This window comes from Dermatophagoides pteronyssinus, unplaced genomic scaffold, assembly GCF_027571235.1.
Source record: "Dermatophagoides pteronyssinus isolate colony J.1.1.1.1 unplaced genomic scaffold, Derpt_VIB-CSIC_2022.12 sq0026, whole genome shotgun sequence".
In the NCBI taxonomy this organism is placed as follows: domain Eukaryota; kingdom Metazoa; phylum Arthropoda; class Arachnida; order Sarcoptiformes; family Pyroglyphidae; genus Dermatophagoides; species Dermatophagoides pteronyssinus.
Genome location: NW_027461550.1, coordinates 272177 through 299870, shown reverse-complemented (window position 1 = coordinate 299870; position 27694 = coordinate 272177). Strand labels below are relative to the sequence as shown.

Below are 27694 nucleotides of genomic sequence, written 5' to 3'. Positions count from 1 at the left end.
TATTGTCTTTTGTTGTTTTTGTTGTTGTTGTTCAATTCATAATGTTTGAACAAAAATGGTATGAGATGATCCAGATGTTGATTTTGTTTTGTTTTGACGCTAAGGTGTGACGAAAAAGAAAATGATGGTAAACCGCCATTATCATTATCATCATCAACCAGAAGCTCGTCCTGTTTTCGTCGACCACTAATCCTGAACCATTCAGAATGAATGAATTCTCTTTTAGACTATGAAATCTTTTCATTATGTTTCAAAATTCATTCATTTTCTGTTTATTTGTTTGTTTTTATTTCATTTGATTTGATTTATGTCCATGTTGATTTTCATTTTAATTCTTTTCGTATTGTGTGTGTGTTCGTATGTTTTTTCCACTTTTGTTTTTTATTCATTACATTAAAATTGATGTAATGAATGTTGATTATTTGTATATAAATACTGTGAATGATTTTTCAGCCTTTTTTGATTTAAATTGTTTTTTTTTTAATTTTTTTTTTGTCTATGCTGTTTGAATCTGCTGTTGAATTTGATGAATGGTAATGATTATACAATAATGTAGGCGACATATGATGGCAATGGCGTACATTATATATTAATATTTCATCATCATTTTATTCATTTAGGATCCTCCTGAATGTATAATGGATAAAATTGATATCTTTTGTTTTTAGATGAATATTTTTTTCTGTTTTATTTCATATTGAATTCGGATTTTTTTTTGTTCAAACATAAATTAGATTTATCATTTGAAATCCATATGTTTCTTCCATCATTCTTCTCGTTTAGGATTTTGATATGAATTTTTTCAGCCAATTTTCTTTCATTCATGCTTGATGATGACATTTTTTTTCTTCTCAATCAAATGACATCGTTATTGATTAAATTTTTTTTTTTGAAATCATTTTCTTTTTGATTTTCACTAATGTACACTTTAAAATGATTAATTTTGTTACATTTTGATTCAATCTATTTAGTCAAAGTGAATCTTTTTCTTTACATTTTGTCCATATCAAACACAATTATCATAATGGTTATTAGGCAATTTATATTCACAAAATGAAAAATATAAGAAAAATATCCTCATTTAATCTTTGTTTTTTTGTTTGTGTTTTTTTTATCATTTACTTTTCGATATATAAAAGGGTTAATGACGAAGAAAACTGAGTACATAAAAAAACCAATGAAATCTGATCTGAATCCATCAAAATGATGATGATTTACTTGGCTATAAACTTTTTTTAACGTTTTTTTTTCGTTAAATGTGTTTGAATTATTAGATTGACGAATAAAACATCTTGATCATCGTTATCATCATCATTTTTTTCGAAATTATTATGCATTTACTTTTTATCAGAGATTAATTATTATTCGGATATGATCTAGTTTTTGTTTTCATTCCAAGCCATCATTCTATCATATTGTTCATTCATTCATATTTGCATTGATGATGAGATCTTAATTTTTTGGTTTTTTTTTCATAGTTTCCGTCATAAATCGTCAACTTTTTCCCTACAAAACTCTCAACAATTTAATTAAACAATCATTTATTTACTTTATTTTATCATCTTTATTCCTAATTCATTGCTATTATTATGTAATACATTTCAACATGGATATAGAATATTAAATTTCATTTATTTTTCATTACAATCTAAATATGGTTCGGATGTTGTTTAGAATTGTCATAACATAACACAACAACAATCAGCACGTGCCATATGAAACATAATGTACTAATGATGATTTTGATGATGATGATGATGATGAACATCCTTTTTCATGATAAACCTTGGATCATTTTATAACGACGAACGAACAATTATCACGAATGAACATAGGTCATATAAGAACACTTATTACATCCTGAAAAAAATCATAATAACAGACAATATAATACTGCTTACACCTGAAATGGTAATTGAGTCTATGGTTTTATTTTCTCTGTTTGTTTTGTTTGAGTATTACGGTGGCCTTAAAGTTTATAATCCACTTATTTATTTTATTTTTTGAATGAATGAATTGAAAAAAATTGAATTGAATGAGAAGAAAATATGATGGCTGTCATCCATTTTTGTTTGTTTTTTTTGTTGAAAAAAATTAAATTTTCAAATTCAATTCATCATTATCATTTCATTGTTTTTATTTAATGTTGTTGTTGTCTGTATCATCTTAAATCTGTTTCGTCTGAATCAAATACGTGTGTGTGTGTGTGTGTGTGTGTGTTTATGTAATGAATGATAATGATCTTTTTAACATCCATCATTGTCGAAAATTTTTTTGGAAACAAAAATCTACTTTGGTGATCTTATTTGATTCGATTTAATTTGAAATCATATAAGTACATGAATGAATGATTTTTTTATTATTTAAACTGTCACAAATTTTTATTTTATTTTTGATGATTTTGTATGATGATTATTGAATATCTTATCTTCAATATAATCAAATTTTATTTTTACAACTATCATCATTTATTTGTCAAATCAATGCATCTTGGATTGTGATTTAATTATAATGATGAAATTCAAAGGACAATACGATTCATGGCCACTAAGTAAAAAAAACTGCTGAACAAACAAACAAAAAACCAATGATGAATTGATCACGAAAAAAATTATCTGAAATTTTAATGATTGATTGATTTCCGTTTTTACGAGAGAAAAAGAGATTTTTAAAAAACGGAAATATTTATCAATGTTTAGGCAAATTAATTCAAATAGAAAAAAGGATTAAATGAAATGATTTATCTCATCTTTATTTTCATATTGTTGATTTAGTTATCATTTTAAATTGATTAATTATCATTATTCAATATATTTCTTTATCATTTTTCTTTTCGATATTTGTTTTATTTTCATGCAAAGGTGTTGTTTTGTATTCATTCAGTAATAGCGCTAGGTGGTGGTGGTGATGATGATGATGATGACATGTTGATTTCAAATTTAATTATTCGTTCGTTTTTTTTTCTCATTCATGCTGTTTATCATCATCATTATCATTTTTGTCTGTTTATATGGGTGCTTGTCATTACATTTCAATTGGATAATAGTGTACAGATCTGAATATGGAAAAAGAAGAAGATGAAGAATATCGTCTTGTTTTGGTATGACAAAATTTTCTGATTTCCAAATAATACAATACACACAGACACTTATTACCTGTTGTTTATATCTATTTTCTTCACCTCTTCATTTCTTTCATATGAATTTTTTTTTTTGTTCAAAATTTAATTCAGTTTCAATGGCACCCATGTATGTCATTCGAGATTTTCAATTGATTTCATATCTGTTTTCTTTCACTTCATAAATGTGTTTATGTGTGTGTGTCGAATTGGAAATGTAACAGATCTGGTGATCTGATGACATGATGAATTGGCTTCAAATTTTGAAATTAATTTCATTATTTGAATTTGATTCGTTGATTTCATAAATGAAGTAGAATACATAAAGTATATGTGTGATTTTGTTAAGTATTTGGATCAGAAAATCAGAAAATGTGATGAGATGGAAAACCAAAAAAATAAAGAGGTTAACATGGAATTGCGTGTTGTGTGTCATCTTTAATTTATTATTCGAAATGTCCACAACATGATGATGAATTTTTTCATTCATTCATTCATGTTCTCAAGGTAATCTTTTTTTTCTCAAAAAAAATATTTCTCAACGTTTCTGTTTTTGTTGTTGTTTTCTTTTCTGGATCAAAATTATCATCAAGTAATCAATGATGATGGCTTCTGTGCGTGCTCATCTGCGTTTTTTTCTATGTGTGATCGGTTTGTTTGTGTATGGTCAATTTTTAAGAAAACAAAAAATTTAAAAGTGAAAATAAACATCATTAAACTTTTCATTTCATTTGGATTTTAAAAAAATCAAAAAATTTTAAATGGATAATTCTGATCACACCAACAATATTCAAATGGAATAAGCTAAATACACACATGATTTTTTATGTGAAAAAAAATAAGAAAATTTTGTCACAACTATTTAATCTGGATTTTAATTTTTCAAGGTTTTTGTTTGAAAACATTTTTTTTCAAAAAGTATTTTTTAAATTCGATAATTACTGTTGATAAATATAAATATTGTTGTTGCTTTAGGATTATCATTTTTAACAACAACAATCACAACAATAATGAAAAGTTTTATAAGGAAACCGAAAAAATTGTTGAAAATGTTAATATTATTATACCCAGGTCATATTATACCTTTTACAACAATTACTTTAAGATTTCTTTTTTTTTCTCATTTTTTAAACGTTTATTAAAATTAAAATTATTTTAAAGTTTTTTTGTTTTGAAACAAAACAAAAAGGAAGAGACTTTTTTCATTTGTTTGTTTGTTTTTCTCCAATAAAATAATTATGATGTGAAGAATATATAACCTTGCGCTACTTATATATTACTGGTAATAATAATTATTTAAAAATTTTTAAACGTGATTATCACGTGTTTCTGTTGTTTGCTTAGCAGTGAGTATAAAAATTGAACACCTTTTCGTTTTAAAAGAAAAAAAAACATTATCAAATCTACATTAAAACGTCTAATATTAGTGGATTAAGATTTAAAAAAAATTATCCTTGATTTTGATTGTTCATATTGTTTTCATTTTTATCATGATCATCGTCATTATTTTTTTAAAAAAATCTACAAATGGCGACAATCATTAACTTTGAATTTATATCATTCCAAAGGTAATGTGTCCATTTGTATTTATGTGAGTGTAAGTGTGTGTGTAGGTAGAGAAAAGGAAGCATTCAATGATCTATTTGTCAAATGAAATAAAAGAAAAAAATGCTAGACTTGAATGATAAAAAAATGGTATGAAAATGAAAAAAAGGTTCCATATTGTCACCACTCTATCATGGCATTTCAATTATCATATATAATGATGATTATTATTATTATTATATTCATTATTTCGACATAAAATGTTATATATTCGTAATGATGATTCTATTACAACATGTCAATCAAAAATAGTGATTTAGTTTTGTTCTTTTTTCGATTCAAAATTCAAATGACGATTTGAATCATTAGTTTTTCCTTCATGGATATATCGAAATTGATCAATAGAATAATAGGCCACATACACACTTGTCGCTGACTGACCATCACTCTCTTCTTTTTAAAATAAAAAATAAAAAATTTATTTGAATTGTAATAATCGTCATCATCATAAAATAGCATCAACTAATGAAACAAGTGTTTGTATGTATATTTGAATGCGTACATTTCAAATGTATGTATAACAAAGTTCCCAAAAATGGACATTTACAAAATGAAATTGGTGATGGTAATGGTCGTCGTCGTCGTCATCATCATCATCAGACGACATAGAGAAGAACAAAAGAAAAATATTTCAAGGCCTCCTTGTGTGATATTCAAAATTGGTAGTACAATTTTTTTTTTTTTTTTTGAAAAAATCCATGATGGATATCCGATGAAAATGATGTGTATGATGATCATCATCATAATGATGAATGTATTTGGATGTATATTTCGAAGGCTTTTTTTTCTCAGCCAGACAAGCATGAAATGATTTCATTTTTGTTGTTGTTGTCGCTTGATACATTTTTTTTCTTTTTCTGTTGATCATATTTTCATTTTATTTCAATATTTGAATAGCTATCAAAAATAACCATTGAATGAACTATTTTTTTTATGAATTTTCAACTTTTTTTCTTCTTTTCCTTTTGCTTTTGATTAATGATTCTAACACCTTTGTTAATCACCTACGAATATTAGTGTCTATTGTCCATAATTGATATTATGTTTATCATTAGCATTAAATTAATGCATTTTACTTTCATAAACTTGATCTTGATCTTTATAATCAATTTTTGTTCCTTTACCTGCCGTGTATTAAATTCAATAATTTGTGGTGTTCAACCGTTTAAATGCAGAAAAAATATGTATCAAGGTTTTACCGTAATTCATAATAGTTAATCATTACCATTTATTATTAATAAGGGGAAAATAATAATCATTAATATTGATGAGAACATTTAAACAAACAAAAAATAAAATAAATACAAAAATAACAAATTTCTCTTCTCAATACGCCAACGCTTGAATTCATTTAATGAATTCTAAAAAAAATTCCTTTTTACTTCATAATCCGAATGATAATCAATAATAATGAATAAGGTATTTGCAAAAATAGATTCTCATTTCCATTACATACTGTAAATCAAATGAAATAAATCAAATTCCTTATCCGGAAATGATAATGTCACCAAAAACTTGACGTTTCCTCTTTTTTTTGTTGTTATTAAAATTGTTCCAATTTATAATGAAAAATTTTCAATGGAAACATACAGCATACAATCGGCTTCTGTATAAATGTTTATGGCACATTTTTTTCTGATTCTTTCCATCTATTGTCATTATGTTTATGATGATTATTTGTTTCTATTTCAGGGATATTCAACATCATTAACGTTGTTGTTTCATTTTTTTTTACCATTGTTATTCTCGTTCCAAAATTAGCAAAAATAAAATAAAATAAAATTTAGATCTCACGATCACGATCACATCATTATCAACACCATCCATTCATCAATCCACCCGCTTGTGTGTAGGCCATAACCACGAATTTCCTTTATTTGATTTGTTGAATCATTTGATTTGTAATTTATTGTTAAAGAATATAATAGGTATAGAACAACAACAACAACAATAATAATAATGATAATAACATTAACAATTTATAATGACAAACCACACGTGTTGAATGCTAAATTTTTTTTTCGTTTTAAATGAAATGATCTTGAAAATTTTTCATTTGTTTGGATTTGTTCTTTTTCACTGTACTTTCACTGAACGCCCAAATTTTCCATCATGTTTGTTTTATATCGTTTGTGTGTGGGTGGATTGAGTGGTTGGTTGGTTGGTTGGTTGTTTGGTTAGTTGATGAAATTCTTACCATTCATAAAATCACAATGATAAAACAAATCGAATGACAAAATTAGATGAAGATGATTCGATTGACGAGGACAAATGATTTGATTAGTTTTTTTTCTACAAATTATCTGATTTGTTATTTGAAAATTTCAAATTATTTTTGATGAATTGATTATTGATTAATAATAATAATAATTGAAAATCATAATCTAACATCATATAATTACAATTTGTTTTTCCGTTTTATTCTTCATGTTCGATTGATTGATTTCTCTTTTTTTTTGTTGTTGTTGTTGTTGAATTTATTTTTCTCTTCAGGTTACATTCCATTATTATATTGTAGTTTTTTTTTGTTGTTGTTCAATTTCTCATCAAATTTCAATGTTGTATTTTGTGTTACTAATAATATAATCAAATAATCGTCGTCATCATATATAATTGACATTGAAAACAAAACTTAAATCAAGAGGAACCAAAAAAAATTGAAGAGATTGTTCTACAACAAAATTGGGGGAGTATTTTTTTTTGCCCTTCGTTCGATATTCATTTTGTCGTCATTGTCAATGATGATAATGATTATGATCATTCCAAACAATTCAATTATCAATATTTAATGTTTCTAGGTTTTCCAGATATTATTATTATTATTATTCATTGAATCTATCGATCGATCATTTGATCGATTCATCTATCCATCCATCAATCAATCAATCAATCAATTGATGTTTCGAATCGATTTGATTTGTTCAATAACAAAATCGATGCTATTTTTTTCTTTATTTTCTAGATTGAACAAAACATTGTTTACAATTCATTTGAATACAAATAGCCGATACGAAAAGAAAAGAGAACAAATGTGATTAATACTAATGAAAACGGAAACTTACAAATAGAAGAAAAGTTTAGGGAAATTTTTTTTCCGCTTTCACTTTCATTTAACATTGACATTGAAAAAAAAATCAAATTATTTTTCTAAATTCTGTTTGTTTCATTTGTTGATTGATTGATTGATTGATTGTTAATCTATCAATGTATCTGCTTTGAATGATTCTCAATCGACAATGCTTATTAAAACAAATTTGAATTAAATGAAAGAAAACATTGTCATTGAAAACGACAATGTAATATGGATTTCGAAATATTGTTTGTTTGTTCCGTGCAACGTGAAATTACAGCATACCGGATTGTTTTAGTTTCTTAATACATTCATTGTTTGTTTGTTTGTTTGTAATAAAAAGAAAGAAAATGCAAATATTTTTTTTTCAAATAAAATAAAAAATCTAGATCACCTGTTTTCTGATTCAATTGTTTTCTGATTCGTTTTTTTTCACAAATTTTTCAATGTCAACTTTTAAAACAAAAAAAAAATTTGCGAAAAAATTTATTTATTAATGACATTGATATATGATAAGTAAATAGTGTTTGTGTTGAAAGTTTGGTTTTCTTCTCCAGGATTTTATTCATCATTATGATAAAATGAAAATCTTCTTCCTGATATTTGCGGAACAAACAACGAATCCTTGATCCAATTTTTTTCTCTTTTTTCAAATAATGTCAGCCTTTTGCTTTGTATGTATGTTTTTATACTTGACATAGCTTGAATATTTGGAAAAAACAACAACAACAAAGATTTTCATATTTGTTTATATGTACTGAAATAGAAATTTTTTTATTGTATAATTTACGCCATAAGAATAAATGAAAAACGAAAGGCTTGAATATTTAAATTTGTTTTTTGCATTCATTTGTTTTATTTTTTTTCGATTAGCGAAAAAACGAGAGAGAAAAAACTCTTTTTTGATCATATTTGAATTTAGTTCTATGTCTGGTGATGCTATAGTAATGTTTTGTTTACCGACAAATAAAACTTAAAACAAAACAAAACAAAGCTAAAAAAATTCAATCAATTCAACAATCTCACACGGATACGTGAAATTTTTTCTTTATATTTTGTTCTGAATCAAACAATGACAAAACAAAATAATGAAATTCAAGATATCGAAATTATAATATCGATTTCATCGTTATTTTTTCAAGATGATCTTCGTCGTCATCAATACACGCACACATCTTTGATATTATTTTTACGTAACAAATTTGTCAATTTTAGTTTAGATTAATTTCCATTTATGTTTTCTATGTAATAGTCAATCCATTTACGTATTTGATCATTATTTTATTGCAAATATTGCAAAGAAACAGACAGGTGAAATTTTTATTTTTTTCCCCCACACGCATTGTTCACTTTACCAAACACAATTAAGATTACCATTCAATTCAATTCAATTGTGATTTCAATATCATTTTTTTCTTCGTTTTGTACCTGATTGGTTTTGTCTTACAAATTTCAATAAATGTTTGTACCCAAATGCTATACAATAATGAATTGAATAGCAAAATAAAAAAGACAACAATTTCTAGATAATCTGGTCATTTGGACATCATCATTTTCATTTTCGTTGATGTGATTTTACGCTCTTCATATTTGAGTGCGTACGTATGTTTGGGAAAAACCTAATTAATCGATGAAAATGGATTTTGAATATTCTTTTTTTTGTTCGAAATCAAATGATGAACAAAATAATGATTAAAATTTTTCTTTTTTTTTCATTCATATATTGGATTTCCGTAACTAAGTAAATGTTGAAAACAAGAAAAAATTCTCAAAGGAATAAAAAAAATTAATCATTTCATTTCATTCTACTTCTGTTGTCTTGAGCAATTTATATTTTTTTTTTGATGAATCAATCATTTTAAAATCGGAAATGTGTGTGTGCTTATGTATGTGTACAATTTAATATTGCCTGAAGAAATCTTTCATAAATTTTAGGTTCAAGATGATTGAAAGTCTATTTTTCTTTTAAACGAATTATGGCCAGCTTCTACCACCTTCATCAACTTCATCATCATCAATGATTAGTTTGGTTATCGCGTGCACGTTTGGTTATTACCTGTTTACTACTTCTCTCTCTCGTACTTTTTTCTTCAAATCCACCTGTATGATATAAAAAAAATTGTTCACTCTACAATTTTATAACGCGTGCTACCATTTGATTGCTCTTACATTTCACTGATTTGCGTGTGTATGTATGTTTTTGTAGAACACATCATCGACAATGGCCAGAAAAATGAATTCAATTCAATTGAATCAATCAGTATAGTAGTTAACAAGATCAACCTTGAAAAGAAAAATCTTGACAACTTTTTTTTCATATTGAAATTGTATGAATTATTATTATTATTGAATTGAATTGAATTGAATGAAAAGATCAGATTTAAATGGCAAAACGATGATGATGACAGCATCATCGACAAAACTATCCAAAATTACAATGGACTATTATTATCATTTCAGATTGACCATTGAATTATTATTATTTTTTTGGATCTATTTTTGGTTTCCATGTACGTGTATAGATATTCTTATTGTTTTATATATTCACTAACCTACCTGTCCAATTTTTTTTTGATTTGATGTACAAAACAATTTGTTTTCTTTTTTGTTTTTGTGAAAAAACCATTGCAACATGTTGCATGAAATGGATGTAAAATGGATAAACATATACAAATATATAGAAAGGTAAATAAATAGAGATTGTGTGTGTGTGTGTGTGTTTGCAATTTATTCAATTTATTCCAGTTACCTAGATAGACTAGATATTAAAACTAACTAGTTGTAGTGGCAGATTAATGAGTAGCAAATGACGCCAGAATTTTATGACGATAATGATGATGATAATGATAAACTATATTTTAAGCATTGAATACATGAATAAATGATGATGATGATCCATGGATGCAATGATTTTATTTCATTTTTAGATTTGAATTCTTAGCATCATTATTATTATTATTATTTTTGTTGTTGATGCGTTTTTTTTGACAATCCATGAAAATATTTATTCATATATTTAAATTATAATTTTCATTCTCTCTCTCTCTCTCTCTCTCTTGTTCACCATTGATGATTATGAAAATAATGAAGAGATTATTATCAACAAAATAACACACAATTCCAAACAATAATAATTTCTAACGCCTCATAATGGCAATGAGATTCAATCACTATTCATATAGATAATGGAAATAATTATAATGATGCCTATAGGAAACAAAATGATGATATTTTTGTTTTTGTTTTCTATTTTAATTATTGTCGATTGTTAATTGACAAAAAAAACATACATGTAGATAGAAACTTGATTATGGCCTCTTTTTTCTTTGTATGTTTGATTCATTTGCTTTCAAATGATTATTCATGAAATATCATTTTCAAATTTTTCAAACAAATGAATGTAAATAAATTCTCTTGTTTCCCTGAATTACGTATGATTTTTCAAAAAATTTGGCCCACAATTTCAACAAATTTCATGATTACGTTATTATTATTTTATTATGTATGGCTCCCAGGTAAACGTGTTTTTTTTCATTTGTTAAATTTCAATTGGAATATTTCACTTTCTCTCTTCCAAAATCATCATCTACATTTAAAGTTGAAAAAATTATTATAGAATTATTATTGAGTTAGTCAACCAAATCTTCGTTTTTATTTATTTATTTATTTATTCTATTTCAATAACAACCAAAATTGCGAATAGTGAAAACAGAGAAAAAAAATTGAATTGAATGAAAATGATTTCACGGTCAAAAAGAATATCAGGTGAAAAAGAAATGTAATGATTATTAAAAAAAACCAGTCAAACAACTCTACTAGCCTACTAATATGAATTTATATTGTATGCAGCATGTGATGCTATTATTATTATTGTTGTTATTATTACTGCTTCCATACATGACGCCGTGGCGCCCAAATTTTACCCAAGTTTTAACCATCATCATCATAGCACATTATTATTATTACATCGACATTCTTTTGATTACACGCGATCTTTCGATGTTTTGGATGATGATGATGATTTCTTTTTCATCGAAATACAGTTCGGAAATGTATGAATCATATTTAAATGTTGAAATGATTTGAATGAATGAATGGATGGATAATAATTATACATGAATTTTATTTTTTTATTTTTTCAACAATTCAAAAAAAAAATTAAAAAATTGCCTAGTGGCGCCTTCTATTTTCAAAAATATTCGTTTTATCAACATTTTCTTTTTCACATGAACTAAGTGAATGAATGGAAAATTTTTTTCAGAAAACATACATCTGTTATATTTATTATGGAATTAGGATTGTTATTTGTCGATGTGAATCGTGAATAAACATCTTGAAAATGATCGTAATTTTAGCAATAAAAAAATATCTTTCAATTACATTTTCATCATCATCATTGGATGGACAAACAACAATGGATTTTTTTTTACGTTTCAATCAATTGAATTAATAAAATGAAAAAAACAATGTAAAATTTGTTCGTTTCTTTTTTGGCTAATTGAATATACAATTTTAATTCAATTTCATGTTTGTTTTGAATTGAATTGATAATATTTTCTTTTTTTTTCACTCATTCTTCTTCATAATCTTTATAGCAAACTTGCCGGAACCTTTTTTTCCCCCTTTTATACAACACAATATATTCAATAACGAATCATTGAAATATTTGCTGATGTTGTTATCAAAATAATCGAAAATTTCTTTTGTTTTTTATTTTGATTAATTAATTTAATTTTTTTTTGTTTTCTTAAAGATTCAATCATTTTTTTAATACCATCATTCGGATCCATGTTTTTTTGTGAATCTAAATGTAAAAAAGATATATAAATCTTTTTGCACTGATATTTTTGTTTTTTATATTCGTTCGGTAGCCTCGATATATAATGAAAATCTATGTTTCTTTGTGTTTGTTATTATTATTATCATTATTTTGAAAATTATTACTTTGTTTTTTTTTGTTGCTCTCCTTCAAACATTCATTGTTCTAACTCATCATTATCATCATCATCATAATAATAAAGCTTTTGTTTCCATCCAGAAAGCGAAAAAAAATCTAGATTTGCTAATCAAAAACAAAACAAAAAAAAATTCTGTCTTTTTCAAAAAAAAATCAATCGCTTGATTGATTGAAAGATTTATTTTGTTTTTATTTATTGAATGTGTTGTGTTTTCACATTTCATATTGGCTAATTGAGATCATCAAATGCAAACAAAAACAACACCAACTTATTGCTTGTCAAAATTATCATGTTCTTCCTTTTCTTCTTTCTCTTGAAATGCTTCAATAAGAAATTATGTAGACCTTGTTTGAAGAAATTATTTTTGTTTTATTACTCAAATAACAATCCATCATTTCATGTTTTTTTTTGTTGATTTTGTTCAAATCTCAATCTGATTGATGATTGATTGATTTATATTCATATTCGTATATTGTTTGATTTGAAAATTTTTAATTGATTTGGAAAATTAAGAGCAATAAAAAAATAGATAAATTATAATAATAATAATCAAATGATGTGTGAAAGTCAGACAGAATTTAAAAAAATTGACCAAATCTTTACATTATTGTTTTTTTCACCGGTATCACATATCACACGTGTCCAGGCACGCCCGATATTTTTTGTTTTCAATAATGTTTACAATCAGTTGTGTATGTGTGTGTGTTTTATGGCCGTTGAAAATGAAAATAAATTTGTTCCATATACATCCTTTTTTTGTTGTTGTTGAACGCAAATACAAATCATCTTTATACAAGCAAATCATTTTCTCTAAACAAAATGAAAATTTTTTCAGCCATATTTTTTTCAGGTTTGGTTGTTGTCAACTTTTTTTTCTCTCGAAAATTTCAATAAAATTTATTTACCTTTTGATTATCCTCATCTTTTAAATTGTTCAAATAGTGGTTAAAAAAATGGTGAAAGTGAATAAAAGGTATTTTTTTCCATCCTACACGAATTTTTTTTCTCATTTGATCATACCAGAGCATCACAATATACACGATGTTGTTCATCGTTGTCGTGTCATTTGTTTGTACACATTACCAGATAGCAACAGCAACAACAAAAATCCTGGCAAGGCCAATTGATTTTCAATTTGATTTTATTTCTTTTTTCATCGATGATGATGATGATGATGATGATGATGACAATTTAATATCCTCATTACAATTGTTTAATTGTTTTAAATAACGTATAATGATAATGATGATGATCAGGATCATTGAAAATAAGAGAAAGAAAGAAAAATGTTTATAATCTCCACCCAAATAAACAAGACATGCAATCAGAATGGGAATTTTTTTTTGATTTCAAAATAAAATTATCCAAATTTTCTAATCGAAATCAAATCAAATTGATGATTTTTTTCCTTCACCAATCCCTTTTTCCTATTTTTACTTTCATCGATTTTTTTTCAATTATTGATTGATAAAAATTTGAATACTTTTTAAGGAAATTCAAATCAATTTCAAGGTTAATTATCATCATCACTAAATAAACAAAAATAATAAAAAAAATCTATATGGTTCAAATTCTATCGGATCACGTCGTTTTTCGATTGATTTTAAATCTAATAAAATGGATGAATAAAAATTTTTATTTATTTATTTGTTTCATGAAGATTGATTGGAATTTTATTTTTTACCAATTTCAATTCAATTGATAATCATTTGATCCGGTTTTCTATTTTTTATAAACTATAGTTTCCATCAATCTTTCCCAAAGAAATTCATTCATTTTTTTTGCTTTAAAAATTACATAGTACCTACATCATTAATAATAATAATAATGATGATCATGATCAACTTTGCAACATCGTTTGCTACAGATATAAATATAGTTTATGTTTCTTAAACATTTTTTTCAGTGATTGAAAAAATTTAATGATTTTTTTCCAACATTTTATCTCTATTTTTGAATCTGATCTAATTCGATTTGCTCTACATTAAAGATAAACGCACGCACGCACAAACACACACACACATAAATGTAAATAAACCGAGATTGACATTAGCTTATTTAGCTTGTTTAGATTTGATCGATACATACCTAGATCATTATCATCATAAGCATCATCAACCACTATCCATAGATAAAAATCATCATCATTTTCCTATACATATCGCGTTCGCGATTTGTTCATTCATTTATTTGCTAAACCATTATCAATCTTGATTAATTTTCTATGGTCTTATTTTTTTAAGCTTGTGTTTGGTGGTGTTACCGACGCTGCCGTTATTTTGATTGGTGGTTGTTTTCGGATTACCTGGAATTGGTTTTGGGTCTTGTTTATTTTATTCATTCATGTTTTCCACAATGTTTTTTTTTCATAATTTTATAAAATGAATGAACGTGCTGGTGTGTGTGTATGTAATTATGTGTGCATATTATTGTAACATGATTGAGATGTTTTGTTTTGTTTTGTTTATATTCATTTTTGTTCTCATTTGTTAAAAGCGTATTTCCTATTTGTAATCTTTTCTTTGTTGTTTTTGTTGTTACATTTGTTGTTACCATAACATAGTTTTTTCTACTTTTTCCATAGTTTTTTGGTTTCATATTTAGTCATTAAATTAATGGTGAAATGATTTTATTTTCTGTGAGATGATGATAATGGTAATAATGATCATTTCAGTCGGTAAATCTTCCGATCAATGGCTAAAGGTCAATGATGAGATATATTTCTTCCTTCTACTATTTATGGTAATGTTTGTTTGTGTGTTGAGATCTCATTTTTTTTGGTGGTTTATGTAATAATGATTTGACTATATGGTGATAGCTGATTTGTTTTTTTTGGGTTTAATTTTTTTTCATACTTTACTACAAATCACTACAGCTTTTTTTCTATTTCTTGAATGAAAAAAATCTACTATCAAAATAACTAAAATCTCTATAGCTCTCAAGCTCTAGGATCTTTGTATTGTATACGTTTGTTTGTTAATCGTGACTTGGTTTTTTCTACCATGCTCATTCGGTTCATTTATCTGCCTTAAAAATGAATTTTGTTCTGGATAACCAATACATGCGAAAAAAAATTCGTAACAAGAAAAACGAATAAAAATGTGAAAGATAAATAGGAAAGAAAAAAGATCGATTCGTTTTTTTCCCATTGAAATAAGAATTTTTTTCGGGATTATTGTTCAATACAATGTTTTCGACGACGATGATGATGGCGCCAACAAGGTCGATATATATTGAATTGAACAAGCCCTACCACAACAAACAAAAAAATAGTGATTATACTCGTTTCAATATTTATCAATGTTTTTTTTTCGAAAAAAATGACGAACTGTATCGGTTTCGTGATGTACATTTTAAATTGAATTTTTTTTCTTTTTTTTAAACATTCATTCAAATATAGAACGAGATCAAATGATCATTGTGGATTTACGAATGATGAATCATGATATTAGAATATATATCTCGTGTCCGAAATAAACATTGATTGAATACTCGAATCAATAAGGATGATGATGATACCTCATTGAAATTTAATAAAAAAAATTTGTTTTTTGTTTTTTTTATCATCTCAAGGCCATATCCTTTAAGAAAAATCATTTCATACATGATTTGATTACAAATGTTTAATGCTTGCAAACATTAACTGTAAATGAATCGAGTAAACAACAATTTTGTTCTTTATTAAATTAGATCATATAAGCTATAATCAACCAAAAAAATAATTTTTTATATATTAGTATTCAGATAGTTCATCTTCGATGATAATGAGATTTAATTTTCTATTAAATCAATCGCCAATGTTCATTATCATCATTTTGTGTATCATCATTATCATAAATTCAATTTCAATAAAAGTTTGACCATTGATGATCGCCGATATATATATTTTAAAAAGGCCAATGACCGATGATGTATATGATTCAATACAATAGTTATTAATATAATTAATCTAATTAATGAACCGATAATGTTCATGTTTTCTTTAAATAGTAAAAAGAGAGAGAGAGAAGATTATTGAAAGAACAAATTACAACATGACCGCATCATTCTTCATCATTCATGATGATCATGTTTAGCATCATGTACAATTGATTCGTTGAAAAGAGTAAACCTTGTGTTTGCGTGTGTGTCTCTGTACGTTATGATTTATTTTAAATTCGTGAAAAACAATCTTATTCATTGGTTGATCTTTTTTTTTATATTTTCGTTTCTCAACATCCGGTGTGGTTGATGTATACTTTATGTTTTTCTTTTCAAAAAAAAACATAAATAAATAAATTTAAAATTGTCGGTTATCGGTGGAGATAGGAAGAAAATAAAGAAGAAAAAAAAATGTTATATTCAATGTTAGATTTTCGTGAATACATGAACGAAAAAAAACATGTTGTATGTGTGGTTTTGCACTTTTTTTTATCTAAAGCAACGAGAAAGAGAAAAAAATCAATTTTCTTCATCTTATTATTCTCGTTGTATAAGTGTAATGCGATGTTTTCATTTCTATTTATCAATATTGTTATTATTAATATTAATAATATCGATCAATACACGATCTTTATGTAATTACTAGGATGATGATGATGTAGAATGATTAGTTGGTCGGCTGTAGTCTAATCCTCATTCATTATTATTATCCATTGCAATATAAAGAAAAATGAACAACAAAAGCCATAAGCCACATGATTTTCTTTTTATTATTGATCATCTTTGTTCAATCAAATTGTTGGCTCGATCCTTTTTCATCTTTATTGAATGAACCTTTGTTCCAAATATCATTGGATTTTGTATTAATAATAATAAATTGATTGAAAAAGCGAAAAAAGTATTTTTTTCAATTTTTAATAATTTTCAACAACAAAAAAATTAGACCATCAAACTAAATATGAATTCAAACGATGTGTGATATATTATAGGTCTGTTTATTATCATTATTTTGTTTTTATTTAACAGTAAATGAATGAGAGCAAATTTTTCTTTTGGTTGTTGTATAGTAATGCTATTCTTTTCTCAAATGTTTTTTTTTGTTAACATGCTATTTTGAATTCGCCCGCCTATATATAATATATACTCTGCTCTGATTTCTTCACATATATTTTTTCTTTCTTTTATGATTCGCTCCACTTTTGTGTCTTGTTGTTGTTATGTTTTGCTATATATCTTTTGAACACTTTTTTTATAATAATAAATGAACATACTATTGGATGCCGTCTCGCCAGCCATTCATGATTGGTGGTTGCTTATTTTTTTTTTATTATTGTTGTCCAACAATAACATAAAAAAAATAATATGGCGTCATCGCCTTTGTCGATAATCATCATTGATAATAATAATGATGACGCCATGTTGATGATCTTGTTTTTTTTTGTTCTTACTCACACATACATGTTTCGTATTTTGTTTATTTGTTGTTAACATTGAAATTAAATGAAAAAAATGGAGGAGTTTCAATCAACATCTGAAATATCTAAGCTATATATTATTCATAAGTCTTTGAACGTTTGTGTGTGTGTGTGTGGCTTTTTGTTATACAAGGAAATAGATAAATTCTTTGAACAATTTTGACAGTCTCAGCCCATTTATTCACACACAAACATTAAATTGCTCTCATTTCCATCAAATTTTTTTTTAAATACAAGCATATATAAATGATGCTTTCCGTTTTTTTCGTCTTCTTTATTCATTCTATTTACTTACTTACAAATACATCCGAATGTGCTATATGTGGAATGTGAGAAAATAAATAGATGAAAATTTTCTTCTATACGATTTGAATTAGGATTCTTTCTGTCATTTATCTTCGATCATGATTGATATATCTGCTTAGATTGTTGGAAGAATTATTGATCCGTAACCAAATCTTATTGATCGTTATTATTCAATTGATTTGTTGATTGTTTTTTTTGTTTGTGAAAAATTAATTTTTCAAAAAGAATAAATAAGCATAAAATTATAGCCCCAATATCAATATCACATAATAATATCAAGATTTGAATGTCAATGTGTAATATCCGCGGGAAAAAAATGTCCGAATCGAATCAATATCTTTTCATATTCTTTCATGACAATTTGTTATCATTTTGTTTTTGAAAAAATTGTCTTTTCTCTTTGTTTTTGTTTTTATTTCGGTTCGCTCCCATTCATTTATGTGGGAAACAAATAAATATTGCCAAAAAAAAAGATCATCGAACTTTGGTGATCATTATTATTGATCAGTTATTGTGAACGTATTTTTAAAATAATTTATGTTTTTAACATTAACAACTCATATATAAACAGAAATGAAAAAAGAAAAAATCGTTTTGGATAACAAAAAAAAAAAAAAAAAAAAATGCATAAATTGATCATTGTTTTGGCGCCAGAATTTAGTTTTTTGTTGACAAATCAGTCTGAATTGAACTAAAAGAAAATTTACATTTTTTTTCATCTTCTAATATTCTGTGTATGTATGTGTGTGGGTGAGTAAGTGAGTGTTTGCTCTCTTTTTTTTTCGATCGTTCAATATTCTAATGATATTCACTGATGATGATGATGGCCATGAATGACTTTGGGTATGGTCATCATTTGTTTGATGTTTGATTTTTTATTTAGTTCTCAAAATGGTGCAATTTTTTTTTCGTTGATTTCGTTTCTTTTGTTTAGAATGAATGATGCAAAAAATGTACAACGATGATGATGATGATGAAAACCTAAAAGGATCAAAAATCGTTCGAATATTTAGTTCAAACACGAAATATTCGGCTAATAAATGAAAAGTTTACATAAGTTCTTTTTTTTCAGTGTTTTATTTATGTTTTCGGGTCCATAATGGGAACGATTGTTGTTGTTGTTGTTGCTGAATGAGTGAGATGCAAAAAAAAAAACAACGAGAAACAAAAAAAAAATCACACCAACATTGATTTTTTTTAACGAATTGACTAAGTGAAAGAAAAATAATAATAACAACAAAGTTATTTGAGGAACACATACATTTATTTACTCATCAGATGAAGAACATCATCATCATCATCTAACATTCGAAAAAAAACGATAAAGGAAAGAAAGAAAGAAAATATTATTGGATTTTTTTTTCTTTTAACCTGATTGAACTGAATTCATTTAGGTGTGATATTATGAAAACGACATTATTCATCACACAATTATATAATATATGAAGTAGACTACGAAGACTACGGGTCAAATTTTCCTCCTGGTTTTCTTTCTCACTAATTTTTTATGATCTTCAATCATGTTATTTTTTTCTTTCTTTCGTTTCAAAAATGGACAACAATAACAACAAAAAAACACCGGTCAAATTATGTTATGTAAGGTCATCATCATCATCATCTTTATCTACAAGTGCAACTTTTTTTTTGTTCTTGTTATCGATTGAATAATAAACTTTGACCAATTCTTTCAGTATTGAGGAAAACATACACGAAAAGAATGATGAAGATAGATTTACAATTCTACATTAGAAGATAATGTTCATTTTTGATTTGTAAACCTTTTCTTAATTATTGAAACATTTGTTGAAGATGATCAATTTGGACAACTAAATCTGATTATTATTGATTGGGCGTCCTTTTAGTTATTATATGATTTTGATTTGAGAAAAAAAACAAAACAAAATAAACTAATTGAGCAATCAAAATATGTTTAATTTCCGATTGATCATTGATCAATCATCATTGATTGATTTTTGTTCATCATTATCATTGTGAATGTAATGCTTCAATGATTCATACAATTGTAGAATTGAAATCGATTTTATATTCAAGAAAAACAAAACATGATTTTTTTCGTGTTTACAAACAAACAAAACGAAAAAAATTGTGATCAATTTGTTTTTAAACCTAATGTATCCTTTGTATATTTGACTGATTCATTATAATGAATGACCAAACAACAACAAGGAAACAGATTTGAAATAACAATCTTTTTTTCTTCCTATTATCATTATATATAACATGTCAGACAGATGATTAGTCTATGGATATAAATATTTTTTTTTTTAAAATGGTGGACATTTCATTCAAACAAAAAAAAATGTCGCGCTTGATTTGTTTGTTTGCTCTGTTTGCTCATCCATCTAATATTTTTTTTTCAAGAATATCCGTACATCTTTTTAAAAAAAAACAACAAAAAACAAGTACAATTGAGCCAAAGTAGGAAAAAAACTCTAATTTCAATTTAATTATTAAAATCTAATCTATGTTTTGTTTTGTTTTTTTTGGGCATCTGTCTCAAATGCTGTTTACTTAGTTCAGTAGTTTTAACAAAAGATGATACCTTATTATACCTGCTTTTTTTTTAATTTTGTTGATGTTATTAATGTGTTTTGGTGTTATGATTTATATCATCATCATCATCCATAATAATAATAATAATAACTATGAATGAAATATGATTCGGTATAGTTAAAAACTATGCATATAAATTTTTTCTTTCGGATCTACCATCATTATTTCGAATATGATTATCATTATTATGACAACTTGTTTGTTTGTTGAAATGATTTTTTCTTTAAAGATTTTTTAATTTGTCTATCTGTGAATAAACAAAAACAATGATTGTTGTTTTTGTTGTTGTTGTTTGGTTAAGATGCTATGATACAATGATGAATCGACATGTTTTTATATGTGTGTGTGTTTGTGCACAATAGAATTTTTTTTCGAGCATCATCTTATTATGAATGTAATTTTGAATGTTTTTTTTTAATTTTTATTTCATATTTGACAATAAATATAATTATCCACGAAAATGATAGCAAAAAAAATGTCATGAGACTTCATTGGAATTTTCATTTTAAAAATTGTTGTTGTTTTTATGTGCCTAAAAAAGAAAATAACCCGAAAAGATGCTTGTCAAAAATTCATATATAATTGGATCTTGTTCATCTTTTTTGTTGTTGTTAGTCTAGTTAACTGATAATGATGTTTATAAAGAAAAACAACACAAGGAATTCATTTTTTTTAAGTAAATTTTATATAATGATAGTCTGTTGTTTTTATTTTATTTTTTCGACTATTCATAACGAATGATGATAATGATGAGTTTTTGTCATTGGTGTACATATATACAAGGTTCGGCTTTATTAATTGTATTTAAATGATAACGACGTTGTTTAAATGAATAGAATGTAATTTGACAAAAACAAAAAAAAAGAACACACACAAAGAGACTGTTGTTGTTGTTGTTTGGTTGATGATGTGATCCAATAATTTGTACCTATTTTTTCAAAAAAATTAAAAAAAAAAACATTTTCGTGCTAATTGTTTGTAACATTTTCTTTTTATTTTTGTTGTTTTTTTTTGCATATATAGTCATTTTTTGGGCGAACATACAATAATCTTTCAGCGTTGGGTGAATGTAAAAACAATGGCGAATGTGTCATCAATAAAAAGAATCGTACATCATGTAAAAGTTGTCGTCTTAAGAAATGTTTAATGGTTGGCATGTCCAAAAGTGGTATGTATTTTTCATTGATCTTCTTCTATCTATTTTTTCTTTGTGATTGACATTGGTATTTTTTTTTATTGAAATCGATATTTATCACGTTTTTTTTCACATTCGATTCCATAGTTTTCTTTTCACGAATGTAAGAATTCATAATTTACAATTTAGATTTGTTTTTTGTTTGTTAAATTCAGGTTCTTGTTGAATTGATTGGTGACGGATGTGATGGTGTGGATTGATATTGACCGATTATAATTCTGTGAATAGAAGAAAAAATATTGATTTTTTTATTCGATTTGATAAGCAAAAAAAAAAACATTCAATTTTCACTATTTTATTTGGATCATTGAATAATGATGATTGCGAGCACGTTTTTTCCTTAGTCAGTTTTGATCAAATCTAATATGCTCAATAGGAGTTCATCCATTTTTTTTGTCTTAGTTTTCGATTTGTGATGTATGGCATAAGCCGATTAAGTTTGATTTCCATAGCAAAAATTCATTATTACACATCGATGATGATGATGATGAACTGAAGGCTGACTAAAATATCAATGAATTCTTGAATCTTATTGAAGATTCAAGATGACAGCTATGAGTATTATAAATGCAATTCTATATCCATTCATTCATAATAGCCATAAACTTCTTGTCAATGAGATAGATCATCAACATTTGATCCGGTTGATCCTTTATCAAATCAATGTATGTGTGTTTTATATGAGTGTTTACATGGAAAAAAATTGATTTTCTTTTTTTTCACCAATCTTTAACTCAATCGAAATTTTGTGGATAATCATCATTATCAACATAATTTTGATTATATTTTCTTCTATATAAATATTGGAAATTTTTTTTTTGGTGAAAATTCCTGCTAAGTAATCTAAATTTATAAGTGTTGTTACAAGAAGGATTTTCATTTGGGGCTAAATCCCTTTTTATAAGATTTGAAAGATTTTTTTCATCACATAATCACCAATAAATGATTGAATGAATAAATGTTCAGAGAATGTAATTGATCGACAGTCGGAATTTTTGGCTTGAAAGAAAAAAAATTAACGATTTGATTTCACCATATATTGTCCATCTATTTCACAATTATTTTGTATATTGTCTTGTCCACCCCACCATTTTTTCTATTCACAATTTTTATCATTATAATCAACAATAAACAACAACAAAATATGATCTAAATTCGATTCTAATCGATTTTTTATCATTTTGTTTATTGTTATTTGAATCTATTCCATCATCATAATCATAATCATGATAATGTTGATCATCATTTTCATCAACAATGATAATGATCATAACCATAATGATGATGATATACAGGTGATCGATCGTATGATGAACACGATCTTCTATCGTAGATCATCCATTCAATTTTATTCATCAATATGCTTTTTGTTGTTGTTGTTGTTGTTAATGTTATTTTGGTTGAAATATATTTTTTCTTTTTTTTTCTACAGGTGAACTATGATTAGTTATTGATGCATTAATTATCATTGTTATATTTGAATGAATGATTTCATTTTCATCATCATCATCATCATCATCTTTATTCCATAAATATGAAAAAAAAGAAACATAAACAAAGATCGATTACAATAATAATAATAATAATAAATGTTAACGATGATGTTAATTTTTTCGGATTGGGATAAATTGCTGGATGAAGGTCATAATTTATCTTGGATTTTTTTGTTTTGTTTTTTATTTTCATCATTTTTTTTCTCTCTGAAAAAAAGATGGATGATTGTTGTTTTTGTTGATGCAAAAAAAACAGCAAAATAAAAAAATTTCCCGTTTGTTATTGTTGTTCAATCATCAATTCATTTCTTTTCTTTTCTTTGCTGTGCTTTATGGACAGTAACAACAACAAAAAAAGAACTGAATACAAGAAGAATGAAATAATGCACGAACTTGCATTAAATCAGTATGAAAGATGTATTTTGTATGATGATGATGATGATGATAATATTGTTCTGGATGTTATGGCTTCTATATTTATACAATTTACGTTCAATTCTAATAGAGTCATCATCATCATCATTTTTTTTCCAAAATATTTTTCTTCATTCATACAAAACTAAAATGAAATGTAAAATAAATGAATTTCAACAACTTCATCTATGATCTATGAAGAAAATATTGAAACATTCGATGAATGTCTTGTTTTTATGTTTTTTCTTTCTCTCTCACACTCTGAATTTGAATATTGATGATTGAATAGTTTGAAACACATGGTTGATTCGAATATTAATTTTTTTTTTTTGTTTTGTTTTTCACAAAAAAACGAAAAAAAATGCAAAATAAAAAATTCATTGCAAAAGCAAACAAATGAAATGCCCAAATTCAAATATTCGAAATGAAATTAATTCGTTGAGAAAAATCATAAATCACCGTTACGATAAATGAATGTTTTTTCTTTCACATTGAATCGAATATATAATGAATGTTCATCATTCATTCATGTGACATAGGATAGGATAGTATGTCTTTGTTTTTGAGTGTGTGTATCGATGTCGAATCAATTCAAATGATTATTATTAAAATATTTTTTTTGAACAAAAATTATGACTTTAATATCAATGAAAATGAAAACAATAGAGCAGATGATGATGATGATGATAATTCAATATAGAGAAATAAAGTTTCATAAATCCTAATACAGATGATGGTGGTATTCATATTTTAGCACATTACAAACCTGTACGGCTATAGCACGTGTGTTTTTTTTCATTTATTTTTTTGTTGTTCATTTTCAATCAAAATATTATTGATTAAGACATTCACTATTTGAAATTCATCAAATTTACATCCATATTTGAAATGGTAATGATGGGCATAGTTCGGCTCTCTAGTTTCAGAGAAAAAAATACTAATTGATTGTTTAATAAAATGTCCTGATTGTTAATGATATGAAATGGAAATTTTCTGTTAATGTACATCACGACCTTTTTATTCTCTTTAATGTTTGAATATGGAATTTCAATAATTTCATTTCAATACACTCCTATATGATCGTAATAATCTAATTAATCCAATAAATTTCAAAAAAAACAAAATCAAATCAGATCCTGATTATTAGTAAAGCATATAGTGACCACCAGCCATGGTGAAAAAATCATTCCTCAGCTTGAACTAAATAATGTTGGATTAGATTTCGATTTTATTGCCATTTCTTTCTTATTTTTCTTGTAAAAAAATATACCGAAAATGTTAACTCGCTCGTTTATGTTTTTTTTCCTGGCCCACACACACATAAAAATTTATATGGGATCCAGTGAAAACGAGAAAGAGAGAAATAAACAGATTAATTATAGCCTGATTGGTTTGATCGAACATCGATGGTTGAAATGAAGAAACTACACCACACACAACAAAATCGTGTTACTTGAATTTGAACAAAAAAAGAAAACAAATTCCATAATCGTTGGTTTGTCGGATGCGTCACGTTTTGAATTTATAATTCAACAACAACAACATGTTTTGACAAACACACACACTTCCAGTTCTGTATAAATTTCTTTTTTTTCAATTACAATTTATTATATCATTTTCCAGCATTCAACATTAAACGAACAAATTGATTTTCTTCTTCTTCGACTAATAGCTTTGCAGCCATTTCCTTTTTTTCAACGAGATTGATTCATGTCATCATCATAGATTTATTTTAAACTTTTTTTCTCTTTTTCTTTTTTGCATCTTTGTTGTTGTCGTAAGAAACAACAAAAAAAATCGATGACAAATGATTTCTTTTCTTTTTCCTTTGAAAAATTTTTATTGCTGTTTGATTATTGAATGGATGACAATTCGGATTTTGAACTGGAACTTTTGTTTTTTTTTGTCTTTTACATCATATCTCGCTTTCTTGCAATCAAAATAGCAGACATGAAGAAGATTTTTTTTCCAATAACCATATCAACTTGAGCGGCTTGGATTTTCTTTCATCATCAATTTTTGTGTTCAGAAAAAAAATTTCGGAAATTTTTTAATATTTAAAAAGAAAGAAAGAAAATTTCTCAAGACAATAATCGACAATAACATCAAAAAATCGAATCAAAAATCTATTTTTCGATTGTGTCGATGATGATGATCCGGTCTTGGTCAATCTTTTTTCTGTGTACACACTCTCAAAAAAAAAAAAAAAATATATATGTAAATCATCAATATAATTTCATATCTTTTTAACTTTTGCCGATCATAAGTCGATTAATATTTCATCTTTTTTTTATTCGATCATATATTATATACACACAAAAGAAAGTGGAAGGAAAAAAAATTTTGCGAAAAAAAATGTATTTTTTGAATTTTAAATTTTATCGAAGCTCTAATTTATTTGAAAAATTTTTCGGAAGGTGAATGTGAATATTGGATTCGATTAGATTTTTACACTTGGCCAAATGCAGTTGAATAAAAGTTTCCGAATATAGTTGATTTGAATGAGTTAAATATTGCGGAGGGAGGAATAAAGCCAAGTAGCCAAGTGAAGAACAAAGGAAATTTCCCGGTTCGAAATTTGACGGAAAATGTCGAATTTTTATTTTTTATTTTGTTGTTTTTCGTAATCACACTAGGTACGCCATCTATCTTTTTTTGTTTGTATTTGACTTATTCTATACATTTGTAATCATTGACGGAAATTCGGTGATTGAAATTCAAATTTTTGATTATTTCATTTCATGTAAATCTAATTAATTATTAATATTTAATGATTTTATTTGAATTTATTTGTATTTGTGTCTTTGTTCGATGATGCCAATAATTAACATTACATCACAAATGAAAACAATGGTCATACTTGCAACATAAATGCATAAGAATAAAAAATATTCAAGGTTTAAATTACTAACCAAAACAAAATTAAAGAATCCATTGATTTTTCAAATAATTTTCATTAAAAATGGCAAATTAAACTTGTTTCTTTGACATTCAAAAATATTATCTGCATTTATTCAATCTTTATTAACATCAATTATTCATCAATGATTGTTATATCAGCAAAAAAAAACAGTTATTCGAATTGTGCCAAAATTATTATCATAATGAAATATTTGCAAACCAACTAACAAATTCGAATGAAATTATCCAAAAGTTTGGCATCAATGATAATCATACCCAAGCGAAAGATTTATTTGCCGTTTGAATTTTTCTTTTTCTTTTTAAATTTTATTTTATTGAAATAATAAATTCAATTTTCAAAGCACTCTCGTGTGTGTGTGTGTTTGCGTATATTTAGATTGATCTCATCACACATCTTGATCTCAATCTTTAATTTCATTTTCGTTTCGATTCGATTTCTTGTGAATTTTTTTTCAAATTTCACCCTTTAAACATCAAATGATTATAGCACACACACGAATAGATAGATAAACATCTTCAAACATTTGATATTTGAAATGTGTGTGTGTGTGTGTTGTCGTTGTTCAAGTACCGTTTTATCGATTTGTAAATATTTCCACTAACAAAAAAATTAAATTGAAATCAGATTTATGTAATAAACTTA

The 27694-nt window shown here is 25.9% G+C and overlaps 1 protein-coding gene across 2 annotated transcripts in view; it reads left to right on the top strand.

Annotated features, from left to right (window-relative positions):
- Positions 1–27694, top strand: part of LOC113791965 (uncharacterized) — a 49777-nt gene that overhangs the window by 17933 nt on the left and 4150 nt on the right. The window contains exons 1-2 of one of the 2 annotated variants that reach the window (XM_027341821.2): positions 21309–21421; positions 22051–22195. In XM_027341821.2, coding sequence (XP_027197622.2) covers positions 21365–21421; positions 22051–22195 — 202 coding nt within the window. In that variant the 5' untranslated portion in view covers positions 21309–21364. Of the gene's footprint in view, positions 1–21308; positions 21422–22050; positions 22196–27694 lie in introns of those variants that run through there. The other variant, XM_075823342.1, reaches the window with a different exon arrangement.